The sequence below is a fragment of the Phascolarctos cinereus genome, unplaced genomic scaffold, assembly GCF_003287225.1.
Source record: "Phascolarctos cinereus isolate Bilbo 61053 unplaced genomic scaffold, phaCin_HiC Scaffold_5;HRSCAF=322, whole genome shotgun sequence".
Lineage (NCBI taxonomy): Eukaryota > Metazoa > Chordata > Mammalia > Diprotodontia > Phascolarctidae > Phascolarctos > Phascolarctos cinereus.
The window spans coordinates 451,499,089-451,525,907 of NW_027555958.1; the positions used below are offsets into that span (position 1 = coordinate 451,499,089).

The following is a 26,819-nucleotide window of genomic DNA, read 5'->3' on the forward strand; positions in this document are numbered from 1 at the left end:
AAATAGAATGCTTCAGTCTGTATTCAATCAATATCAGTTCTTTCTCTGGAGACAGATAATATATATATATATATATGCTTCATCATTAGTCTTTTGTAATTGTCTTGGATCATTGTATTGCCGAGAAGAGCTAAGTCATTCACAGTTCTCCATCAAACAATATTGCTGTTACTGTTGTACAACATTCACTCCACTATGCATCAGTTCATGTAAGTCTTTCCAGGTTCTTCTGAAATCATCCAGCTTGTCATATCTTACAGCACAATAATATTCTATTACAATCTTAAACCACAGCTTGTTCAGCCACTCTCCAGTTGACAGGCATCCCTTTGATTTCCAATTCTTAGGCACCACAAAAAAAGCTGCTATAAAACCTTTTGTACAAATAGGTGTTTTCCCCTTTTTTTGGATGTCTTTGGGATATAGACCTAGTAGTGGTATTGATAGATCAAAGGGTATACAGAGTTTTGTGATCCTTTGGGCATAGTTCCAATTGCTCTCCAGAATGGCTGGATCAGTTCACAACTCCACCAACAATGCATTAGTGTCCCAGTTTTCCCACGTGCCTCCAACATCTAACACTTTTTTTTTTTGTCACATTAGCCAATCTGATGGTGTGAGGTGGTACCTCAGAGTCGTTTTAATTTGCATTCTCTGAAACTTTATATCATCAAAATTATCTGTTATATTTTGCAGTGCTCTCTATATCTTCTTTGGTCCTAAATTCTTCCCTGAACCATAAATGTGACAGATAAACTATTCTATGCTCTCTTAATTTGATTATGGTATTACTCTTTATGTGTAAATCAGAAACGTCTTAAGCACTGTGCTGATGCCTAGGAATATCAAGAGAAGAAGCAAGAGAGTTCTAGCTCTCAAGGAGCTCATGTTCTAATTTGGGGAGATGACATGCAAAACAAAGTTCAATTGTAGGGCAGGCCAAATGGGTGAGAAGGCCTAAGGGTGCAGAGGGTCAAAGGCAATGCTCTAGAATCCTTCCACTGCATCAGCAGGTGACAGGACAGTGCCAGGGCCTGGAGGGCATTGCGGCAGGGCAGATGGTAATGCCTATCTCATCCAAGCTCTGTGAGCAGTCAAGCAGTCTGGAGAGGGCAAAGGGAGAAGGGCAGCCCTGCGTGGGAAAGGCCACTGGAAAAACTAAGGGCTGCGGGCTTAGATCTAGAAGCAGAACTTTATAGGGCACTAAGAATGCAGCAGCATTTTCCATTAAGGAGAGGCCTGGAGGTGGAAATGGAGACATTAATTATACTAAATAGCAATGTGGCTACCAGGTCCTTTCCAGTCTAAGTTTGACAAAATGTCGCCCTGGTTTTGAATGATTAAGCAAGCTGAATCAAACCATCAGTCAAAATGCATTTATTGTGCCAGCTGGGTGGTGCAGTGGGTAAAGCACCAGCCCTGGAATCAAGAAGACCTGAGTTCAAATCTGGCCTCAGACACTTACCAGCTGTGTGACCACGGGCAAGTCACTTACCTCCGATTACCTCAACAACAACAACAACTTTAAAACAAAACAAAACTCAACTAAACTAAGTACTTTCTATGCACCAGACACTATACTAGGACCTGGGGATACAAATACAAAAGGGAGATGGTACCTGCCCTCAAGAAGCTTATATTCTACTGGAAGGATCAATATGCTCCAGGTAAATAGATGCAGGTTATGTAAAAAATAAGCACACAAGGATTTCTGGAGGGTGCGGCAGCAGGCAGTGACAAATGGAGGGAATGAAGAGGGAGACCCCGAAGGAGGGGGTCCTAGCTAAAGGTTCTAAGAGGCAGCTGTCAGGAGGAAAAGCAGCGAAGGTAGGAATGGAGGACAATCTTTGCAAAAGTGTCGTGTGAGAAGGCAAGAATCGTGAAGGGCTTAAAATGCTAAAGACAGAAGTTTGTATTTAATTCTGAAGACAATGAGGAGTCATCATAACTTCCTGGACAGGAAGGGCAATGGTCAGATAGGATCTTTAGGAATATTAACTGGGCACTTTGTGGAAGATGTATTAGAAAGGCAGAAATGAGAAAAGGGGAGATCAGTCAGGAGACTACTGTGATAACCCAGGTGAGAAGTAATGAGGACCTGAGCTAGGATGGCTGTGTGGTGAGCAAAGAAAAAGGGGACAGATGCAAAGACTTTGAGGCGATTGTAGCTTGGCAAGTGGTTGGAAATGGGGATTAAGGAAGAAGAGGAAGGGTAGATGATTCCTGGGTAAATGAGACCAGGTAATGGGGAGGATGACGGTGCTCTGAAGAGAAGTTAGGAGGAGAGGTGGGTTTACAAGAAAAGATGAGTTCTGTTTAGGACATGTTGAGTTTGTGATTGTGATGCCCATGTGACAACCTGGTAGAAATGTCTAGCAGGCAGAGAGAGAGAGAGAGACAAAGAGGGGGGGGAGAGAGAGACAGAGAGAGATGGGGGGAGGGAGGGAGAGAAAGAGACAGAGAGACAGAGAGATGGGGGGAGGGAGGGAGAGAAAGAGACAGAGAGACAGAGAGAGATGGGGGGAGGGAGGGAGAGAAAGAGACAGAGAGACAGAGAGAGATGGGGGGAGGGAGGGAGAGAAAGAGACAGAGAGACAGAGAGAGATGGGGGGAGGAGGGAGAGAAAGAGACAGACAAACAGACACAGAGAGAGAGAGAGACAGAGAGACAGAGAGAGAGAGGAGGGAGGGAGAGAGAGAGAGAAAGAGCCAGAGAAGAGAGACAGAGAGAGACAGAGAGATGGGGGGAGGGAGGGAGAGAAAGAGACACAGACACAGAGAGAGAGAGAGAGAGAGACAGAGAGAGAGGAGGAGGGAGAGGAGAGAGAGAGAGAGAAAGAGACAGAGAAAGAGAGACAGAGACAGAGAGACAGAGAGAGATGGGGGAGGGAGGGAGAGAAAGAGACAGAGAGACAGAGAGAGATGGGGGGAGGGAGGGAGAGAAAGAGACAGACAAACAGACACAGAGAGAGAGAGGGAGAGAGACAGAGAGAGAGAGGAGGGAGGGAGGGAGAGAGAGGGAGAGAAAGAGACAGAGAGAAAGAGAGAGAGAGAGAGAGAGAGAGAGAGAGAGAGAGAGAGAGAGAGAGAGAGAGAGAGAGAGAGAGATCAGAGCTGGATATGTAGATTTTATAGTTAGCATAAAGCTAAGGGTTGAATGCAGGGGAGCTGATGAGATCCCCATGGGAAAGTATAGAGAGAAAAAAGAGAGACCTGGACAAAGCCCTTGGATGTACCCATACATAAATGACTGATGGCCCCTGAAAAGCAGACCAAGAAGAAGCAGTCCTACAGATCTTCCTACAGGCAGAGATCCACAAGAGATATGTCACAAAACCCCAAGGGACAGTAGCCACAATATCCCTCTACTCTCTTCCTGGAATGCACTCCTTCCCTCCTTAACCTCTACGTCAAAAAGCACCCCTCCATCCTTTCAGATACAACTCAGGCCCCATTTTCTATATCAGTGGAGCAAAACTCAAATAGAAACAGAGGGCCCTAAACTAGACATAAGGATCTCTGTGGGCTGCATATTGACCTAGTTTTAAAATGTTATGTTTATTTTAAATATTTTATTGCATTTTCCTTTATTTCACTAAACATTTCCCAATTACTTTTTAATATGATTTGAGCACACCTGGGAGTGTTGTGGGTCACATTTGGCCCATAGGCTGTATGTCTGACATTTCTGTTCTACAGGAAGCTTTTAGTGATTCTGTATTTCCCCTCCAACTTCTAGTATCCTCCCACTCAAGCTACTTTGTATTTATCCACTTTATATTTATGCTGCATATGTTTACATATACACTTGTCCCTCCTATTAGAATGTAAGCTTATTGCACGTAGAAATTGTTTCTTTGTACTCACACACAGCAGGAGCTTAATAACTGCTTTCTGATTGGCTGAATGACAAGGTAGTCAACTACGTCAAAAGCTGCAGAGGTCAGGAGGATTTCTGAGAAAAAGTGATTTAGATCAAGCAACAAAGAGATCATGGGTGAGCATAGAGAGAAGAGATCTTGTTCAGTGGTGGGGGCAGAAGTCAGATTGCAAGGAGTAGAAAACTGAATAGGAGGTGAGAAAGTGCTGGCACTGAGTGCAGAGTTTTTCCTAGGACTTTCTTTATGAGAGGAAGAAAAGACACAGGATGACAGTTTGAGGGGATGGCAGGGCCAAATGAGGGTTTTATAAAGGATGAAGGAGACCTGGGCATGTTTGAAGCAGTGGGGAAGGAGCAGTCAATGGATTAGGGAGGAGATGGAGGGGATGTTTGAAGCAACTGTCTTCTTGGGGATCAAAGGTACCAACAGAGTGCTGGTTGGCACTGAAAAGGAGAAGTGCTACCTCTGAGAACAGCAAAGGAAATGAAGATGGTAGATAATGTGCTGAGGTGATCGGCAGTATGGGACCGAATAGGGAGGAGAGAGAGCTTCGGACTGATGGCCTCAATTTTTTTTTTCCAGTGAAGTCAAGGTCCTCATTGACGGGAGGGAAGAGATAGTGATGAAGGTGGCTTAAGGAGAGAAGAGGTTTGGAGTAGCTGAGCTAAAACAACCATCAGGGACAAGTGATGAGCTTGGCATGTGACAGCCAATGTCTCAGGTGAGGCTGGAACACATCAATTTGTGGTGGACCTGGGCAGCACAGCAGCATTGTCCAGCAGTGTGAGCAGGAGGACAGAAGGCAGATAATGGTGGAAATTCAGGGCTGGGATTTGGGGAGGGATGAGCAGTGAAAAGGCAAGGGAACAAGTGATTCCAGGATTTAGGGCAGAGTCGAGCCAAACTGGATGCCAAAGGAAGAAACATGGGAGCCTGCAGGTTTGAATACTGGCCTGGCAGAGAGATAGGAGGCAACAACCAGGTCCTGAGCTGACAAGGTTGCTCCTTAAGAGACATGTTGGCAACCATGCTGTTTTCTCCCTGTCCTCATCAAAGGCTGGTCTTGACAACTGTATCTGATTCAAAAGTGTTCTTCCTGACTAGCAGTAATCAGATTAACAGAGGAAAAACCACTCTTTCTGCTCCAACGTTCCCACTGAAACACAGTGACCTTTTCCACCAAGAAGTTATAGTTTTAACCCAAATCACAGGAGGTAGCCATTTGGGAAGCGCCTTTAAATGGGCTATGGGAAATCATCTCCAAGCAGGTATTTTTAGCAGGTTAATTTTCTGTTTTAAAGTGAGTCACTGGAGTATCAACAACAGTTTAGCCTTCACCTCTACACAGACAATCCCCTTTCCTTCTTTGCCCCTTTTCCTCCTCTCAGGGCTATTAGGAAGCTATTCAGAGGTGCCCCCTGGAACAATGCTGTGCAGTAATTATGACGAGCTGACAAAGAGCTGTGAACAATTACAGAGCCCATTTGGAAACCCTACACTAATAAAGTCATTAGATGCCGCCCTTGCCATGGTCCTTCTAAAGGCTTCTGAAGTTACAAGAACACCCGGCATTGTTGGTAGGGACAATTGCTGCTGGCAGAAACAAGCCTTGAGTTAAACCGGGCTGCAAATTGATCTTGACATTCTGTTAAGGCCGCCACTGAAATCAAAAGCAGAGGAGAGCAGGAGAAAATGAGTAGGTAGGATGTAATCATGGAACAGGAGGGGTTCCGCCTCACCTTCTCTCCTCCTCCTCCGCAAGACAAACTAGGGGAGAAAATGACAAACTCGCCTGGGGTTTAGAACTTGAATTTTTCAGAACATTAATCTGATTCAGCCCAGGATGGTTAGGCTGCCAGGTGAGACTTTTCCTTGAAAAGCACAGGAAGGAAAATGAGGAAAGAAAGAAAGGAAGGAAGGAAGGAAGGTGAGGGGAGAGAATATTAGGGGCAAATTCTTTCTATAACTGGTGGGGAGGATCCCAGAAAAACTTAGTACTCCATGTATGTAAAGGACAGCCTGTCTAGTGGGCTGATAAGCAGGAGGCAATGTAATGTATTAGAACACTGAATGTCAGTCCAAGAAAGCTGGCTTCATTTCCTGGTTGTGGGATCATGGGCAAATCTCTCCTCTCTCTGAACCTGTTCTCTCCTCTAACACTTGGCTCACTTTTGTGGAGAGTCTCAGATCTAGAGGGGGAAGCAATACCTGTCAGGCTTCATCTAGTCCAAAGCTCCCATTTTATGGATGAGGTAAATGAAGCCTCAAAGATTAAACTTCTGACACAACATCCCACTGGGAGTAAGGAAGAGTGGGGATTCAAATACAGGTTCTGAGACTGTGAGCCTATGTGTTTTTCTCTAAAATAAAATAGGGACCACAATGCTCACGCTACTTGACTTGAGGTACTGCAGTGAGGAAATACTTTGTGAGCCCTGAAATGGCATAGAAATGTGAATTTTTAGTACTATTATTGTTCCCTGTGCTCCCAGGGGGACTGGGGGTGGGGACAGAAGGAAGGGACGGCTCACAGCTGCAGAGTAATACTCATGAAGCCTCATCGAGCACAGACCCCAACCCTGAGGTACATCTGCTGGGTCAGGGGGAGGGCCAGCACCACTGAGGGGGTTAGTCCAAGGGTCAGTCCCTCTGAATATGGCTAATTACAGAGGGGGAGGATGCAGGTGAAGGGATCCTGCTGACAATAAGGGCTTAAGTCAATTAACTCTGGCCAAAGACTCAGTAATGTGGAAAAGGACCCCTTAGAGGTGCCGGTGATCAGGCACCTGTCAGCTCAGCAGAGGAAGCTGGCCCTTCCCTGAAATCCTGCACCCAAGGCTTGAAGTTCAAAAGCTATGAGATTAGTGTAGACAGGCAGCCTGGGAAAGGAGCTCCTTGTTACGCTGATTGTGCAGGGATTTATAATATGCACAGGATGATGAGAAGTGCCCCACTGATGGAGCTCCCAGATATGGTTCAGATCTTGGCTCTACTACTTGGCCCCACTTCCCTGGTCTGGCCCTTGATTTCCCATTGAGGGCACAGGTTAGACAGATTATCTCCAGGGCCCCATCTAGTCCTATATCATAGGATGTAGAACTAGAAATCAAAGATGAAATATATTCATACCTTCCATGCACTGACTGCATGGTGGAGCCTTGGGACCAGACTCGAGACCTGTGATTGGGTCCTGACTCTGACCACGGAATCTTGAGCAAGTCAATGAATCAACAAACACTGATGAAGCACCTAATGTGTGCACAGCATTCTCGTCAGAACTTGGGAGACACAAACCTAAGCTATGGGCCCTGTTCTAATGGCACAAAACAGAGAAGGGGCTAAGTCACATCACCTCTCCATGCCTCAGTTTCCTCTTCTGTGAAATGAGGATAATCCACACACTCCCTACCTCAAAGGAAGTTCAAGTTTTGTCACTCCTAGAGTGGGCCTATATGTATTTATGCCAGGCAACTCCTCCCCTCTTTCCACTCCTTTCTCTGTGCAGTCTTTCCAGTTAGAAGGTAAGCCCCTTGAGGGCAGGGATTGTCTTTTTTTTTGGCCAGTATTTGTATTCCCAATGCTTAGCATAGTGCTCGGGCACAGAGCTGTCATTATGATCATTGTCATTATTTGGCCCACAGTTCACAGGCCCCAACAGGAGCCAGAGGGGCCTAGAAATCCTAGCCCAGAATCATCCACATGGACCCTAGACTAGGCTCAGCCTAGTTCTTGTGATTCATCAGTCATAGAGAAGAGGTAATTTTGTCCCACCCTTTCTTTTCACAAGGTCCAGAGAGGTTAAATAACTTGACCTAAGTCACATCAACGGTAAGCAGGCAGCTAGCTGGTGCCACAGTGGACAGAGCACTGAACACGGAGTCGGGAAGGCCCAAGTTCAAATCTAGCCTCAAACACTACTAGCTGTGTGACCCTGGGCAATGTCCACCTGCCTCAGTTTCCCTAGGGGTAAAATGGGATAATAATCTACCTTGCAGGGTTGTTGTGGAAATCAAATGAGAGCATGTTTGGAAAGCACAGTGTCCACCTTAACGTGCTCTAACCCTGCCAGCTGGCCACAATAATTAATAGCCAGCTGCAGAGACAGGGCTCAAACCCAGATTCTGACTCTAGGCCCGGGTCTTTCGCTGCCTGTTGGCTTCCCACTAGCTGGAAAAACCAGGGATGTTCAGTCTGGAGAAAAGAAGACGACAAGGGAACACAGCAGCATCTTCACATCTTTGAAAGGCTGCCATGCTGAGGAGAAACTGGTCTTATTCTGCTTGGCCACAGAGGAGAGAAACAGGAACATGGTGGCAATCAGGCTCACTGTCAGGAAAAGCATCCTGATGCCAACAGCTGTCCCATGGTGGGAGAGTCTATCCCCAGGGGCACTGGGTCACCTTCACCAGAGGCCTTCAGGCCTGGATGACCCCTTGTCTGCTAAGTGAGAGGTCAATGGGGGTCAGCTAGATGCCTGCTGGGGCATCTTTTAATCAAATCCTGTGATTCACTATTATTATTATTATTATTATGAAAATGATTTTAGATCAAAGGATGCTAAAGCTATAGAGGCAGCGAAGTATAAAGGAAAGAATCCTGAACTTTGAGTCAGGAGACCTGAGTTCCAATCGCACTTCAGACACTGTTTCTTCAGACACTGTTTATCCAACTGTGAAACAGAAGTAATAATACTTCTACCCCCTACCTCATAAGGTCCACACCATGGCCTTAAAACCCACAAGCACTCAGACAGTTTATCATCTGTGTGAGCCTGGGTGAGACCCTTCCCCTCCCTAGGCTTCAGTTTTCTCCACTGTGCAATGAGGGTGCTCCCAGCTCTAGGTGTATGAAACCAACCAATGCTCAAGGGAAACGAATTCCACAAGGCCCTGAAGCTAGGAACAGCAAGATCAGAACTGTGACAAAGCCAGATGGGGGCAGACCTAGAGCTGGGGGTGCCCTCAGAGGCCAGCTAGTGCAGCAGGCCCAGGGAGGACAAGGACCTGCTCAGGGTCACGCAGGCAGTGGGGGCTGCAGGGCTTAGGTCGGCATCTGGTCCTCTGACCTTAAAATCCAGAGCTTTCTCCACCGGACCTTACTGTCTCAAAGCCTGGCTTTAAAGTTCACAAAGCACCTGACCTACATTATTTCATTTGACCCTCACAATAACTCCCTGAGGTAGGCCACTATTGTTAACCGCATTTTACAGGTGAAGAAACTGAGGCTCAGCAGAGGTTAAATGCATCTGATGGGTATAATAATACCTGCACTAGGACCTCTCAAGGTCATTGTGAGCAATCTGATTAGCTTTGATAGTTAACTGAACTCCTATAGGAATGGTCCTAAGAATTCATGGCTCTAAGGATCCCCTCCAGTAATGCAGGGTTTAACGCAGGGAGCAGGGTGTCTGCCTAGAGTCCTCTGAACACCGCAGGGATCCAAACCGGCCCCGCATGTCCCTGAGGCAGGCTCTCTGCCCTGAGTCCGTCACAGGGTGTGTGGGGGAACAGCACCCCGAAGCTGTCCTGGCCACTGCTCTGATCCTTTTGATTCTCTGCCTTTGTTAGCCTCCCCAACTTTGACTTTGCAGCAAACATTTGTGGTAAGAGTTTTAAAAGCTGTAGTTTCAAACCAGTACATGCTTAACCCCACACATTTGGGACAGCCTGGGAACGTGAAACTATCTAAAGTGAAACAACAGCTCTAATGAGGAGGACCCAAGAGGAGGGGAAGGAGCGCTGGCCCTGGAGTGGGCAGTCAAGGGCTCAAGAGCGTGGTTCACTAGCTGTATGACAACCTCGGCAAGGCTTCCTCGGGGTGCCAGTTTCCTCCTCTGTAAAATGGCACAATCATACTAGCGTAATATATCTCCCAGAGCTGTAGTTTTTATCATTTCCCATTAAGATTATTTCTCCTTCATGTCCTGCTTGTTAATCTGTCTGAATCCTCTAGCCTGGGTCACTGGCAAGTGCTCGTGTGCTGCTCTCTGAGGGAAGAGGCCCAGCTGGGTGGTTCTGCTGGGTCTCCTCAAGAGGAGGGGGATGGGACTTTCCCTGGGCGGTGACCATTTCCACAGGAGCCCTTTGCAGCTGACAAAATGCTGTTCTCAAGGGAGGCCTGGGAGTTAGTGAAGATCATAGTGTTAGCCCAGGTTTGCAAAAGGGGAAACCAAGGCTCTACGAGTGGAGTGCCTGAGATCTCCTAGAGATGGCTGCCCTGGGTCTGACTCCTGACTGGGGACAGGGTCCCAGGCCCTCGTTCTACCCAGAGCTGCAGGCAGCCATCGGTGGGATGCAACACGTGCAGAGTCGTCAGTAGTCTCTGTAAATCCAGGCCACTCAGATTCCACAGTGGCCACAGCTCTTCCCTACTTTACACAATCATCAACAGAGGTCAGAGGGAGGGCTGGGAAAGCAGGGTGCCTCAATCTGATCTCAGCCCAAGTTCTCAGGGAGAACAGCTGACATCCAGAAGGGAGAAGACAATCCATCCATGAAGCTGGGCATTCAAGTGGCAGCATACAGAAATCAGTGACTTCGGTCATCAGTCTGGTTTTTGGTAGACGGATGATTTGGACTCATGTACTTTAATGAAATCCAGCTCCTTTATTCGATATTCTAAAAGTCGCATGCTTTCCCATCACTTCTATAAGTGTGTGGGTCAGAGGCAAACCCAATGCTTTTTGGTATGCTCCTGGTTAGAGGCATAATCAGAATAGTCCTTGAGCAAAAGTAAATTATTGGAATTTGGATAGGTCTGTGCCTCAGTTTCCCTTTCTTTAAAACGAGGAGGAGAGGAGTTGCTAAGTCCTGCGCCACTCTGAAGTTCTCTATCCTATGTTCTAAGGTTCTTCCCTAGTTCAGACATTCCACCTTCTGGGTTCTAAGCTCCTTTCCAGGCTGACGCTCGAGTCTACTGCATCCTACGAGTTCTGCCCCTTGTGATTTACAGACAGTACAGGACACATCGCTCACCAACAACTTATTTCCATTACTTCCCATTGTCCAGAAAGAGAACCCTGTTGACAGTAGAAAGTCCAGCAAGACCCTGGCAATGACTGAGAATGTCTTTTGTGATGTGACTGTATCTTGTTAGAACTCTCCTGGAATCCAGGGTTGACAAGATTGGCACTATTTGATGTGAAAAGAATCACAATAACAGCAACAACAACAAAAAACCCCCAACACCATAAACATGTAGGGTGACTGATTGCTTTCAAAGCCTTCCCTCCTCATTATCGTGCAAGTTGCTCACAACAGGCCTGTGAGGTATGCAGGTCACACACTCAAGCCTTCTTCACTGGAAAGAACAGTGGATTTGGCACCAGAAGACCTGGATTCAAATCCTCTCCCTTCCATTTTGTGACTTGAGCAAACTACTTAAGCTCTTAAACATCTTGTTTCCTCCCCTGGAAAATGAGGAGTTTGGTTATACCCTCGAGCCCTTGTGAGACCAGTGTTCACAATCCTCACGAGAGATGAGAGAAGGGAAGTTCAAGGAGGGCTGAGAGCTTCCAAAGGCCAGAGGGAGACTGTGGTTGAACTGAGATGAGAACACAGGTCTTAGAGCTGAGAGCTTCTCCATCAGCTTGAGAATGAGGTCAGAAGATTTGCTCCTGAGAGCTACAAGTAGCAGGAAGGCTGATGTAGTCTGTTTCCAGGGCCGTTGGTGGCTTTGCGCAGTGTGGTGTATAAAGGTGAAGGAAGAAGCCCAGGCAGGACAGACACCTCAACTTGGAAGAATCACCTCTGACGCAGGTGCTGAGAAAACGCCAGGGAAGTGGAGCCCTCTGTTTGCAATAAATTATTTAAATTCATTGGTCTCTTAGCTTCTTAGACAACTGGGGCAGATCCATGCTGACTGCCATACAGGAGGGAGCATTTCCACCAAATCACTTTGTGTTCTCCTGCACAGAAAAAACTTCGTCCTCTTGTTGGGCCTTAGCTGCATACAGTGAACTTTTACAGAGGAGTAGGTGTCGGAGTGGGGAAGAGGGCAAGGAGAATGTGTGATTTTGGCATCATTTCATATCTAATTCTCTACCTAAAAATAGCGCTGACTTCGTATTCAGAGACAGATAGTTAGATGGCAAATGTGGCAATCAAAGACTTAAAAAATCCCAAGGGCCCAGGACTGGGGGTGGGGGCAGCTCTCCCCCACCTCAGCTCTGCTTCTGCTTTCTTCCTAAATGGGTTTTTCTTTTCAAATGTCCGAGAGTTCTTACTCTTACTCGTTCCGTTATCCCCCACCCCCAGCGAATTTCACAATCAGTCCTGGGCCTCATTGAGAAATTGCCATAAAGCCTTAAACAGGCCTTTATTTGGTGTTTTAAAAAGTGTCATAAGGAGTTAACAGGACACAGCTGTACGGGCTCTGTCTAATCAGCAGCTTCTGTCGCTTTGGTCACCGCAGGTATCTGTGTAACCTGCACACTCCGATTACTAGTGTATCAAAGTTGTACCACTTCACAGACTTCTTGAGGGAAACATAACAAAGCAATTACATGGCTGTTGATTGTCAGTCAGAAAAAAAACCCTCCAACACTGTTTTTCAAAAGAATCGACACTGCAATTTTTTGTCATTGTAAAATAAAAGGGGCGAGGGAATTAAATGGGGACGGGAACAAAATAACAGCAGGTAGCCAGCTGAACTTTGCCACTACAGATGGTTTAGAAATAGTGTTTCCTTCTCCATCGAGCTGGGGGATAACAAGAAAGGAGGAGCTTCCTCGCTGCCACTGAATGGCGGTACCCAAAGGGTTAGCCCAGGCTTCAGGCTCCAAGCTCTGACTGGCCTCATGAAAGGCCTCTGATGCCGCATTTTTTTTTTATCTGTTTTGGGCACTGCTTTTCATCACCTTTAACTGAGTGTGAATAATCACCCGATTTCATTTAAACAAATACAGGTGCTGAAGGGCCTTGCTCTGTAGAGCCCAGGGAGCATTTCCAAAGCAGGGCGAAAGGAGCCAGCTCCCGCTCCTGGCTGCCTGGTGAAAGAATGAGTGCACGCAGGAAGAAGGAACGACGGTTCTTGTACCCCAGCAGCATCAAGAGCAAGAATCATTTCTGTGAATATGCTCCAACCCAACCAATTCAGGGAGTCTGAGCAGGCCACAGGCACAAACTGGATGATTTCTGACTGTTCTGCCTGTTGCTTAAATGAGGAGACCAGAGTAGCCAGGTCCTGAAACGAATTCATTTCACCTCTTCTTCACAGGCCAGCAGCTTGTGATCAGGGGTGTGTTAACACACCCAAAGTAGCACTACAGGGTGTGTGGGAGCTACATGTGTAATTACACACTCCGGACTCTTTCTGCTAAGAAACTTAAACAGGTTTGACTCGCAGAATTACTCCTTGCTCAGAAATATTGCAATGAACAAACTAAGGAAACTTGTCCCTGCAGCGAAGGAGGGGATTTTTCCCCCCTATTGAGAATATGGATGCATTGCTGGCTGGGTGCAAAAGAATGTGTGCAATAAGGCGATTACATCAATTAGTGTATGGTAGAGTTAAGCCATTCCTAACCCTCCTGGGCCGGGCCACAGCAGCGCTCTTCCTTCTGCACTGAAGTTATTAAAAGTAAACTCATCATTAGCACTATGGGTGACACTTAAATGTTGGTTGAACCTTAAATCATTACTGAAGCAGACTTGCAGGGCTTGAGAAAAATCACAGTAATGATTTTTACTGTTTTTAAGAGAGGCTAGAAAAGTTGGTGTGTGTGAGACACAGACAGACAGAGAGGGGGAGAGAGAGACACACACACAGAAACAGAAAGAAAGAGGGGGAGGGAGAGAGAGGACATGTATGTGTATGTGCATGCATGTCTGGGATTCTTAGACTTAAGGGAATAAATCTTGTCTGTGGCCAAACATCCCCTAACACTAAAGCATCGTTCTCTTAGCTACCATCTAAGGCAATGGGCTAGCGGAGGCAGCTTCCAGAATTCTATCCTTACTCAGCCTGTAAGCCCTTTGCCAGATGATGGCCCCCTTTGGGGGTAGGAGGTGGGGGAGGGGGTACCTTGGGAAATGGATCAATTACCTTGCTCTGTTAGCTTCTTTTGTCATATCCCATGCCCAGGTTATGAAATTCTGACTCAAATAAGAGACGATGGATTCAGCACAGAGCATTTGTGAGCAGAAGACATTGGTTAAAACACTTTCATCGTGGTGGAGGTAGATAGCCAGGAGCTTTCTCTGCAAAAAAGAGACAAAGCCAGTCAGTTTGAAGGCCTCCCTCTCTTCAGGTCTCTCCTCTAGTTTGACAATGGTGAGTGGGGGTAAGATGGCCTGCTCCGCACCCACCTTCCTCTAGGTGTTGTCCCAGCACTCTGCTTCCCTTTGCTGCCCCTGCCTTCTGCATCATGCCCCCCTTCTGGATCTCTGTTCATACACGCTAGGCTGTCTCAGGCGCAAACTGCAACGGGGTCACTCACTTTCTCTTGAATAAAAGGCATGTGCCGGTTTTCATATCGAATGTACATTTTCAATTTGTACAGATGCATTAATTTTGAATTGTTTGGCTATTCAGAGAAAAGAAAAACTCACTGAGGTCTGATAAGCAAAAATCCTTTTAAAAATTTTTATATGTTTTTAATCTGAATAGTCAACATTCCCTTTCTAAGATCAGAGGAGAAGCTCTGAAATGACATTTTCTTCTGGTCTTCTTTCCAAAGGTGATTTGAGACCCCTTAAAGCTCCCCGATTACATGCATTCACTGTACTGACTGAAAAGGTGATAAGAAAACATGGGTGTCCACACTGAATTCTGCATAGATTATATTTAAGAAAATGCCCAGTTGGTTTTTTTACATGAAAAATACTCCTCTCTTATGCCAATGATGGGACTAGTTTGAAGGGCAGTTCTTTGCAGTATCACCCAAAAGTGCGATGCTGGCATGACAAACCCCCACAAGCTCAAGGGGGAAACTGAAATAGAAACCTTGGCTTTTGTCACATGCTTTTATGCATGTGACAGGGGATCCTATATGAAAGCATTTGCAAATGGTCACGTTAAAAAAAAAAACCTGAGGGGACCTGGCGACAGCTCACTTCTTGTTAACACAACAAGTCTCTCCAGTTTACTAAGCATCATTATCCCATTCTACACACTAGAAAAATGAATCTCAGAGAGGTGGAGTAATGTGCTGACGGTCCGGCTGCCAGAGGTGCCAAAGGCAGGGTGGGAAGCCAGGCATTTAGATGAAGAAGCAACCTCTCTGTCCTGTTCCCTTCCCCTGCCTCCTTGTCACCACTGGAGAAGGAGTGACTGGGATTTGGGAGGGCAGGGATAGTCTCTGCTTTAAGGAACAGAGACACAAACACAGCCCAATTAGTCTAAAACTGCTCCATGAGGATGGAGTGGAGGAAAGGGTCTAGCAAGTTCTAGGTTTTCTTTTTGGCATTCTGTAGGAAAGGAAACAGCTCCCAGTCACCATGGTAAGGGACGAGGGAAAAGGCAAGATGAGCAGTTGTTCTTCTGGGCACAGCCCTCTCCCAAAGCCAGGGAGACTGAGGCTCAAGGTCACACAGTGAATGTCTGGTCTCCTAATTCCATGTATAGGGCTCTCTCTAATGCACTTGTCCCTCTGGAATAGGCCAGGCTGAGGAAAAAGTGGAGAGCTGTGACTTCTGTGGAGGTTATCTGTTGTATAGGAAAGTGTCACAGTCCTGTAAATGCGAACTCTTGGTTCAAATTCTGAACTTCCCCTCTCTGAGTCTCATCTCTCTTATGGGTAAAAGGAGAAGGCTGTACAAGACCATTCCTAAAGTTCTTTCCAGCTCTAAGCCTATAATTTTTTTTACTTTGTCTCCTAGAAGGTACAACATATATAAGCTAACTATCATGGTGACTGCTGCTGTTCCCCAGAGCCCCAGGGTGGGACTGAGGATAGGACCAGGTCCCAGAACTGTTTATGGGGCTGCTGGGTATGTCCAACTCACCCCAGTGTAGCTCCAATTGGCTGGCAGCATGGGGATCCTCATATAGACATCTTATAACCAGAGAGGTGTGGAGACAAGATGCCCATTGAGAAGCAAAGAGCTACTATGGAGCTCCATGGCCTGAGGCCAACCACTTCCCCTCTCACTTGGGGCCTCAATGTCATTATCTGGCATTGTTCTGTAAGATCGATTTCTGCTCTAACATTCTATCACTCTATTTTCTAATGTTCTAAGGTCCCATTAGGCCATAATATTTTATATATCTATGTTCTAAGGTTATCTTTGGCTCTAATATTTTCTGTTCTACATCCTAAGAAGATTTCCAGCTCTGACACTGATGTTCTTAATTCTAAGGTCCTTTCCAGGTCTTGCCATTTTTACATTTTTAAGTTCTGATGTTCTGGGTTTTCAGGTTTCTTCTATCTCTGACAATTCCAGTTCTAAGGTCTCTTTTAGCTCTCTGATTTAATGATCTGAGGGCAAACTAGGTTGCAAATAGCAATGCAAGCTCAAATTATTTTCTGAAGATGACTTTCAGAACACTGCTTCTTCTGAGAGAGATATGCAAAACTAGGAGGGTATTTTTTAAATGACGTTTATCAGTATTTTTGTTAAGATAACTCCAAATGCACAGATGTCCAACAGAAAAGAAATCATTGTGTAACTGTAAAACCCGGAATGTGAGAGCTGGGAGGGACCTTAGAGGTCTACCTTGTATAACCAGATAAGGAAACTGAGACTTAGGGGAGCTAGGTAATTTGCCAAGGTCACAGAGTGAATAAGTTGGGGGCTGCCATGGGGACTTAGGCTCTGGATTCCCAGCCCAGTCCAAAAGTGTTTCCACTCCACCAGGCTGGTAATTCTGCATGAATGCATCTCAGCAACTCTATCTAATGCATCACTGGGAACACTCAGCTATCCATTGAAAAATCAGCATCGTTCTGGCCAAACATGGTCCATGGTTAGTTAAATCTTTAAAATGCCCACTTCTTCAAAGAACACCCCAAAGGAACATTAGACTTTGGGAAAGAAATTAGTGATTTACACTGATATCATGCTGATTTAATTTAAATGTTCTTCAAAACAAAACACACATGTGCCCGGCAAGGCCATTAATAAGCCCAACAAGCCGAGTTCCACCTAAGTGCAGCCAACAATGTTGACTGAAACTAAACTTGAAAATCCAGGCCACGGATGCACAATATCAAGTAATAAAACAGCATCTCTTTGGTGATATTTAATTTAAAAAGAAGAAAGAGGCAGGCGAAGATCAGGCACTGTCTGTTTTGGAGGATCAGCTACTCTGCATTTCAAAGCGCTGGTCCCTGCAATATCCAGGTTACTGTGCTAGAATCCCGACTATTATCCAGCCCTTGTAAGAGAGGGAGGGCAAAGATGTGTTTACTCAGTGATTAAGGCCTTAGAATAAGCCTCTCGCTCCTAGAGAGACAGCTCCCCACTTATTCATTTGGGCCAATTCACAAAGCCCCGAAAGATTAAACATCCATGCTGAGAAGACAAGCGAATGCAGACGGTGAAAGAGAAATAAAAATTCTTTAAAAACTCTGAGATGACTTCATTATTTTTCCACAAGGAAACTTTAGGAAAGTGTTTAGTTAGAAAAAAACCCACATTGACCTCTCTCTAAACCCTTAATCTTTCCTTTGTGGCGGGTCTGCTTTGTGGTAAGCGGCTGGCACGGCTCGCTCGCCCCCCTTTTCACTGGGAACGCAGAGAGAAAGGCTCGGGAGCAACTGTGTAAGTTCCAAGGACACTGTGAACTGAAGAGTCCAGCAAAGGACACTGCAGTGAAGCCCATTTTCAACTCCAAATTCAGTGTACAAAAGTGGGCCCTGAAGAAAGAATCCTGGAAAGATGCTGGGCCTGCATCGGGCTGGGAATGAGAGGTCAAAGGAGCTCTGCTTACTCACATCTGTTGGGTTCAAATATCTCCTAATGGTAGGGGTGGTGGGGAGGGGAAAGAAGGGCGGGGGCAGACAACATGCTTTGATTCTTAACTGCCATGCATACACATATTCAGGCTCCAGAAAGCCTTAAAGCAATCACAGGAAGGCTTTGGTCACTGGCTGGCTGAGTCCTATTCTGGGGAAGGCAGAAGCACCTCATTCTGCACAGCAGGGGCAGATGGCACAATCAGGTGAATATAAATGGTAATGTCAGCAGCTAACACCTGGGCAGAACAAGGAGCAGCAGCAGCCTAAGAAAAGTGTGAGAAAGGCCTTCCCTTCTACCTGCATGCCTGGTCTTGAGTCAGCAAATGGGGGCTGGGGGCTAGGGGTGCTGAGTCTTCCCAGTCAACTCTTAAGGACCACGCATGTCCAGGGTCCTTGCCTTTGGGGGGATGGCAGTAGGGTTCCTCTTTCTATTAGCGTAGATCCCAATCTCTCTAACCATCAATGGCCAGTCTTTATTAGTAAGTGCGTATCAGTCAATCGACTGTGGCCAAAAGACCCATCACCTGTGACAACCTTTCAGTGTGAAGTCTGGGCACTTGGGCCACCTGAAGCTTCTCAGCTTGGCCACACCTTTCAGAGCCACTAAAATGGCCTTCAAGGTCCAAGAACCTCTCCCTTGACTAGTGGCAGTGTCAGAAGATCTGACTGGAGGTGAACAGAACAAGGGCCAATGCAGTAGGGGTTCTCTGTTGCCCTTCTCAAAATCCCTCCATGTTTAGTAGGTATCAAATCTCCAGGGCCCTAAAGATCACCGGAAAAAAAAAATCGCATTTCAGCAGATGAGAAATGCCCAGCAGCCACCAACCTGACTTGGCCCTAGGCTGCAAAGGCTCCAAGACTCAGAGAGTTTTCTTTGAAGACCTGGAAAAATTAGCTAAATAGAGAAAGATGGAGGGCAACAAGGAGGCGTTCAATAAGCATTGTGTAGAGTGAGCCTCGTCACTTCTTTTTTGATCGTGTTACAGTCTTGGTGAGAGGTCATATATGACTCTAGTATTAGGTTATTCTAAAGCAAACGATCCAAGACACAAATGATTTCTGAGGGGGGTAATTCCTCACTCTCCTGGCAGTCACCAAGCACAGCTGCTGCTGATTCTCTACTGGACAAAGGCTGGCTGTCAATATGGCCTGGGCTCTGCAGCATGGGCCTCTTTTCTCCTGAAGGCAGAGCATCTGGGGCTGACGGACTCGGCTTCAAATCCTCCCTCCAATGTGGGAACCTGAAGAGAATGTCCCTCCCTCTCTCTGGGCCTCAGTTTTCTCATCTGTCCAACACTTCCTGCAAATGACCTTTCTGTGCAGGATGCAATCTATGGGGCCTGAGATGAAGGTCTATGGCCTAACTCCCTCTACAACAGAGGTGTCAAACATGTAGTCTGACACTTCTGAATCTTCCTGGTTCTGCCCTCGGGAGCCAAGGAGAACAAATCTATTCCCCCTACTTCCTGAACTGACACATACCCAGTTCCCTCAGTTCGTCTTTGCACATTTGGGGCTGCAGGACCTTGGGGTCCTGGCTGCCCTGCTCCTGATATTCTCCAGCTTATCTACTCTCCCCTCCCTCAATCCGTACAGATGCCCATTGACTCTTCGACTATTTATACTCCGCTCTAACAGTTCTCCCTGAGAACAGGGTCTGCTCTCAGCTCTGCTGAGCAGAGCTACCCACAATGAGAAGCTGTGGGGCACCATGCAGAAGCACTGGGGATCTGGGTTCTAGTCCCATTTTTAACAACAGCCAGCTGAGTGATTTGATGTGAGTCATTTTCTCTCTGCATGACTCCGTTTCCTCTTTAAAAAGAGGCCGGGCTAAACAACCTGTAACCTTTCTCCCAGCTTTGACATCCTCTGTTCAAAGGTACCTTTCAGCTCTGACATTTTCAATTCTAAGGCTCCTTCTTGCTCTGATATTATGGGACGTTCTAAGCTCCCTCCAGGTCTGTCATTCAATGATTTATGTCCATTTTAATTAGGCCTCACTAGTATAAGCAGACTTCTGAGAGCAGGCACATAATGTGACACACCTTTGGCAAGCTCTGCCCCCCCAGCCCAGGAATGCACACTAGGGGCAGTGGTAGGAAAGCAGAGGATGGTAGACACACGGGCAGCATCAGGCTTGACAGTCTCCCCTCAGAGAACTGACATCAACAGGGTGCTGCAGCAGGTTCTTTCTTTCAGGAAAAGCAAAAATAGCCTCTCTGACCATTCCCTTACATTCAGTTTGCTGACCCAGTAAGGGGTCAAAGGCTTCCCAGGACCTGAATATGGTCAGTGGATCAAGTTTCTTAAGGCAAGGCAGAAATCTTTCAACAATAGCCCTCTCCCTCTCTCTCTGTCTGTCTCTTTGTCTCTGACTCTCCAAATATGGTTTTGATTTTGAAGGAAACTCTTCCAGATTCTCTTGGGAAGTCCCAGGAGAAGCTGAGTAAAGAGCAGGGCCCAGGCCCTGGCTCTGCTGCTCAGTGCCTGGGTGACTTTGGGGAAGTCCTTACCTTCTCTGGAATCTCTGAACTTCTTAAAATGAAACAATGAATGATAGAATCTTGGACCTTCCTTCTAGCTCTGACATTCCATTTTCTAAGGAAAATTAGGTACAATGAAAGGTTAACTTCAAAACAATGGCAAGAATCAGTGATAGAGAGGAAATCTCTACAGAAGCCACGAAAGGAAAGGACACTCCTCAGCGTCCAGACAAATTGCAACCAGTGAGAGCCTGGAATCAGAGAAGAGAGATGTGCTGCTGAGAGGTCACCTGGGCAGTCAGCTAGTGACACCTACCTGACAGCGACACGACAGAGGACATTTCTGCACTGAGAAGCTGGACTAGAAACCCCGGAATAACAGTCTCCTACCACCGGAGAGCCTGAAAGACTTTCAGAAACTATTCACTACAGCCTTTCTTCACTCAATGCAAGAATGATAAGCACTGGTTCAGTCTTTGCCAGAATGCTGTAGGTCTTACTACCTCATAGAGAAGCCCATTCCATTTTCAAAGAGCCGGAATTATTAAGAGGCAGTGTGGGATAGCAGATGGAGAGCTGGCCGTGAGCCAGCTGGGTTCTCATCCTGCCTCTGACCTATCCTAGCTGTATGATCCAGGCCAAACTGTAACCTCTCAGGGCTCCAGGCAATTCTCTGAGTCTATAAGGAGAAGAGAAGGTGTTGGCCTGGACTGGAGGAAGGAGTTTCTTCGATCAAGAGGTGCTCATGTCAAGGAAATCCCAGGTCCAGCCTGAACCTCATCGAAACATTAGGAGGCTCTTCACCTTTTCCCTCCCACTTTATAAGCCAAATTTCTACACACTGTCTTCCACCCAACCAAAGCCACCACAGACAACAAAAGAGAACACAACCAGGAGGAGAATGACAAGGGAATCCTACCTAAGGCCCACTCATCACAGACTGGCAGAAGAACTGTTGTCTAGGCCCTTCGTATTAGGCAAAAGCTCCAGGGAGTTGGCCCCCCTGCTCTGTGAGCTGGGCCCAAGCACACAAGAAAGCAGGATGGACAAGAATATGGACTAAGAGAACAATGTTTGCTTTTCTAACAGCAGAAACCAACAGGCAGACCTGAGATGACAAGCCAAATTCATCAGATTCTCCTGAAAGTTAAGAATGGCAACAAAGACCAGGAAACATTTGTAGGGTTGGGGCTCCCGGCTCTGCTGCCAGACTGAATGCCACTCACTTCAGTTTGGTTATCGTGCTTGGCACCCAAAGAAGGAAAAGGAAGAGAAAACTCCAAGGCCTAAGTGGTTAGAAAACAGACACAGAAGCTAACAGATTATGAAACTCACGGCAACGGCCTCGTGGGCCAGCTGGAAGCTGCACACTCCTAACAATTTCCATTTCTACACAGGGTTAAGACTGCTCTCAGGGAGGCAAGAAGTGCAGGTGAGAAAACAAAGACTCAGAACAGAGCAATGACTTGCTCAAGGTCCCACGGCCAGTAAGCTATAAAGTAGCCAGTTGAGGCTGGAGGTCCAGGAAGACTTCTTAACTAGAGCAGAAGCAGCTCCCTGGGGAGGGTGAAGGCCTTCAGGCAGAAGATGGATGACCTCTAGATGGCCTTTGGTCTAGGGGCTGGACTAGAGGCTGTCGAGGTCCCTGCAAATGTACATGCTATGATTAGATGAAACGCTGATGATGATGATGATGGCACCGTGCAAACTCTCTAGACTACTGTGCAAGGAAAGCCCCCTACAATCTGACCCCAATCCACATCGTACATCTTCTTACCTGCTGTCCTCTCCAGCTTCAGTCCGTGTGGACCATTCACCATTCCCTGAAACACTCCCTCCATCTTTCTGACTCTGGAATTCTGTTCAGGTCATCTTGCCTCCTCGCTCCTCCATCCCTAGCCCCGCATAAGCCCAAAGGCAGAGATGGGTCTGGTTTAAATTCCATGTCTCTCTCAGTAGTGATTTCAACGCGCTGTACACAACAGGTGCTTAAGTTAGGTTTGCGGCATGGAAAGCTGATTTCTCACTCATTCATAAAAGACCTCTAGATACGAAAATGTATGCAATAAGACCTTGCTTTAAAGAAGCTCACAAGCAACAAACACATCGCTACGATACAACAAAGATTAAGATAAGTGCAAAGGAAGCATCTAGGCAAAATGATGTGATAAATGGGAGGAGAGCCTTGACAGCAGGGAGGCCCATCCAAGAGACAGGGCCCATTCCTGGTCCCATGGAAAATTCATTCATTCCCTCTATAGACACAGATTGGTGGGAATGTGAAGAGACCTAAGTTTGGGTCCTGCAAGGCTTCATGGAGCTCACCATCTTGTAGGGGGCTGTGATGCCAACACAAAGGGCCACACTGCACCATTACTGCATGTGCAGTGCAGCAGAGAGAGGGGAAAGTCCTATGTGGCGCTCAACAGAGAGGTGATTATCCAATGGGAGAATCAGGGAAGACTCAAGGGAGGCGTGGCGCTGGAGGTGAACCCTCAGCCCAAGACGATCCTCCCGATGTCTTAAGTGAGTGATCGCTGAGTGAGAAGATGAAAACATAGATACCAGATTAAACTGAAAATAACTGTAATAAGCTACCGTCAGGATCATCAGATTTAAAGTTAGAATGGATCTTAACAAGATTAAGAGGAAAATGAAGGCCAGAGAGTATAAGTTACAGGCCCAATCCTGTGGCCAGGATTCTACCTTTGCTCCTCTGACTTATTTCAGGGGTCCTTCTGCAAGAAGATAGAATGCAGCCCAGAGAACGTTTCTTTCAGCTTTGCATGTTGAAGGAAACTAGGCAGTTTATAGCAACTCCTAGAACACAAGTCATTGATATTCCTGAATTCTTATGCTCCAATCCCTCGAGATTGGGCTTAGCTGATTGCCCTGCTGAAGAAATAAGGAGGAGGCTACAGAATTTCATATAGAAGGGCCTCTAGGAGAAGAGACAACTTGATAGCCAGTCTGTGTTGTACACAAAAGGACTGTAATGAGCAGGACAGGAGCTCGGACTTTAGAAAGCATCACTATTTGAGAGGGAGGAAGCACTTCTTATTTTATTTTATTTTAGATTTTTATTAATTTATTTTGATATATCAACAATCATTTCCATATGCTTTTTAGTTTAAAATTTTTCTCCTCCTTCCTCCCCACTGCCCTCCCCAAGACGGTGCATGAGGAAGCACTTTTTGAAGCTCCAAAGTGTGACTCATGGTCATTCAACCAACATTTATTAGGCATCTGCTCTGTGCCAGGTACTGGAGATATAAAGACAAATATGAAATGTCCCTGCCTCTGAGGGGCTTCTATTCTTTGGTGAGCAAACAATTAGTAAGCTCCAAGTATAAGGAAATAGGGGGAAGGTGCTGGAGAGTAGCCCCTGACAGCGCGCCCCTGAGCTGAGAGGAGGAGGGAGGGATGAGGAGCAGCCTATCCAGAGATAGCAGATGGAATGGCACGCACAGGGAATCTCAAGAACATCAGCTTGGCTACAACCCAGAGAGTAAGATAAGAATGATGCACAATAAGCATGGAAAGGTAGACTGCAGCCAGGACCACAAAGGGATCTAAATGCCCAGCAAAGGAGTCTGTATGTTATCCTAGAGGCACAAGGCAACCCTTGAAATGTTTGGAGAGGCAGTCAGACCTACACTTTGGCAGCTGTGTTAAGCATGGCTTGGAGATGAGAGAGAGTGAGGCTGGGAGATTGATTAAAGTTACTAGAATAGCCCAAGGGATAGGTGAAGGGGGCTAGGCCACTAGACTGGTGGCCATGTAAATGGAGAAAAAGGGACAGATTGGAGAGCTGTTCTAGATGTAGAATTGAAAAGAATTGGCAACTGATTAGACATGGGGTTGAGGGAAGAGTAAAGAATTTAGTATGACTTCAAGGTTGTGAGCCAGGGTGCTTGGGAGAATGGTGGGACCCTCAACAGAATAGGGAAACTGGTTTTTTGGAGGAAAACAAGCTTAGTTTTGGACACGCTGAGTGTAAAAAGCCTACGGTACAGCCAGCTGGAGATGCCTACTAGACAACTCGTGCTCTTCTTCATTACGAGCTTTTGGATTCTGCAGCATGGATATCACGGCCCTCATTTTATAGGAGAAGCAGGCAGCACGATAACTAAGCCGAGAGAAAGCACTGAACCTCTGTGTTCCAAGCAACTCGTGAAATAGCTGGCATGTGGAAAGAACACTGGCCTTGGAGTCACAGATGTGAGTGTAAATCCTGGCTCAGCCACTTACTGCTTGTGCAGGCAAGTCAATTCTCCCTTCCAACTCTAAATACCAGATTCTATAACAATTACAGTATTTGTTAGACATTTCTTACCTAGCACACAAGTGTGTAAAACAAAGCTTTGCCCATCAGTTCCAATCACAAAGACACAGATGGTCCTGCCTTTCAGGAACTATTTGGAAAACACAATAAGGACGAGCAGAACAGAGACATTTCCCAAATGTAGAGTAGGTTTGTCTATTTCTCTAATTTAAGTGGGGGATGGAGGTAAGAAGGAAATAGAGATGTCTATGCAGATGACTTAAAAAAAACGTCTAATTTTTCAACAATTTAACCAACATTCCATTCAAAAAGGCCCTGATTAAGTCCTTACTGTCAGGGCCAAGGCCTGGTGCTCAGGCCTGGAGATACATAGGTAGAAGGCATTTACCATATGCAGGGCCCTGGACTCGGTCGTCTGGGAGATTAGACACAAAGGGGATCCAGCACTAGTCTCTTCTCCCAAGAGAAGAGTCTATACTGGTCTAGTAATAACAATAGCTGAGATGTACAGAGTCTGTTAAAGTTTGTAAAGAACTTTACAAACATCTTATTTAAGTCTCACGATAACTCTGTGAGATAGGTACTGTAGCGTTTATTAGCTCCGTTTTACAGGTGAGGAAACTGAGGCTCGGAGAAGTTAAGGAACTTGCTTAGGGTCACATGGCTACTAAGTGCCAAAGGCTGGATTTGAACCCAGGTCTTTCTGCCTCTATCCAGTATACCACGCTGCTTCTCTAGTGAGGGGAGAAGTAAGGGTCCCATCAAATGGTTACAGAAATCAGAAAAGAGGTGTGTGCCCAGTACTACTTGAAGCAAGCAGTTCTGTGTTGAGATAACTCTTTTAGAAATGGTCCCTCACCTCAAGTCCAAATAAGTCTCTATCCTGCTATATCTGAGTCTCAAGGTTGGTCCCCACAGGAGAAATGTTTTAGGCAAAAGAAACTGCCAACAGCTAGCCAAGGTGCAGGGAGGCTGTGGAGGGAGGGACCACCCTAATGAAATGATGGATCCTTGAAGCACAGAGGAAGTTACCTAATGAATCCATTTGGCTTTCTTACCAATTGGAGGTAGCTGGGTTTCTGTTCATCTTTTCAGCATGGAGTTAAGGTAATGAAACTGACTAAATAACCCAGAATTCATCCATTCAAATGAGCACTGCCTCCTCCAGGCAGTAAAGTGAACAGAGCCTTGAGTCAGGAAGACCCGAGTTCAAGTGAGGCCTTAGACACTACCTCTTTGTGACTCTGAGGTAGTGACTCTGGGCAAGTCATTTAATCGCTGTTTGCCTTGGTTTCCCCAACTGTAAAAAGGGGATAAAAACTGCACCTACCTCATAAAGTTGTTGGGAGCATCAAGTGAAATAGTATTTATAAAGTGCTCAGCATGGTGCCTGGCACATAGCAGGTGCTACATGAATATTTATTCTCTTCCCTTTCCCCTTTCCTTCTTCAGTAAGAACCTTAGGTGAACTCGTTGCAAGTAACCCTGTATGTATGAAGGGGACAGAGAGAATCCCAGAATCACAGCAAGGGAGAACTGGTGGAGTAGTCAGAGGCCTTTAGGCCTGTAAGGAGGAGGGTCTTCAGCCTTGTTGGTATGGTTCTTTCTCCAGGCACATGCAGGAGATGTCCCTGAACAGGAGCCCAGCTCCTTAGGCATCATACTTGGCTTCAGATAACTTCCTAGGCTGAAAGTATGTAAAGGATGGAGTGGACAGAAAGAAGAGGAGCCCAATGGCCAAGTAAGTCTTTATCCCCCCACCCCCACCTGCTGCTTTCTGTGGACATCTCTATGCTGAGGACAACAAGGGAGCTTTCTACGAGGACAGAGAACCCCAAATGACTGCCACAACTCTCAAAGATTCTGAAAAACGAGTGTGACAACAGCCAGAAGCTGGACATTTCCAGAAGCGTCTTCAGAAACACAATGGCTTTCAGCGGCTGCTTTGCTAAGGGCAGAACAGAGAGGCAGGGAAAAGGCGGCAGGCAGCATGGGCACTCTCCCCACCAAGTGCTCTCCAATTCAATCAGCTGGAAGCAGTTTTCATTAAGATGGATTGAGTGTGGCATCGTGAGAAACACTTTATCAAATGTAGTGTTTTACTTAGTGATTATCTCTCTACCGGCTGATGAAGCTCCCCAAATCCTTTGTAATCCCACCACTCCAATAAACATTTAATGAGTATAGAAGTTCAAAAAGCCGAGCAGAGGATTTAAACCTTCAATCTTGTTTTTATTTACTCTTGGAACTCAATTTCTCACTTGAAGTGAA

The 26,819-nt window shown here is 46.3% G+C and overlaps 1 protein-coding gene across 2 annotated transcripts in view; it reads right to left on the reverse strand.

The window, feature by feature from the left end:
* FAF1 (Fas associated factor 1) overlaps positions 1-26,819 on the reverse strand; it is a 415,784-nt gene that overhangs the window by 81,087 nt on the left and 307,878 nt on the right. For both annotated transcript variants that reach the window (XM_020987731.2, XM_020987730.2), the window contains exon 13: positions 13,925-14,079. In XM_020987731.2, coding sequence (XP_020843390.1) covers positions 13,925-14,079 — 155 coding nt within the window. The remainder of the gene's footprint in view (positions 1-13,924; positions 14,080-26,819) is intronic.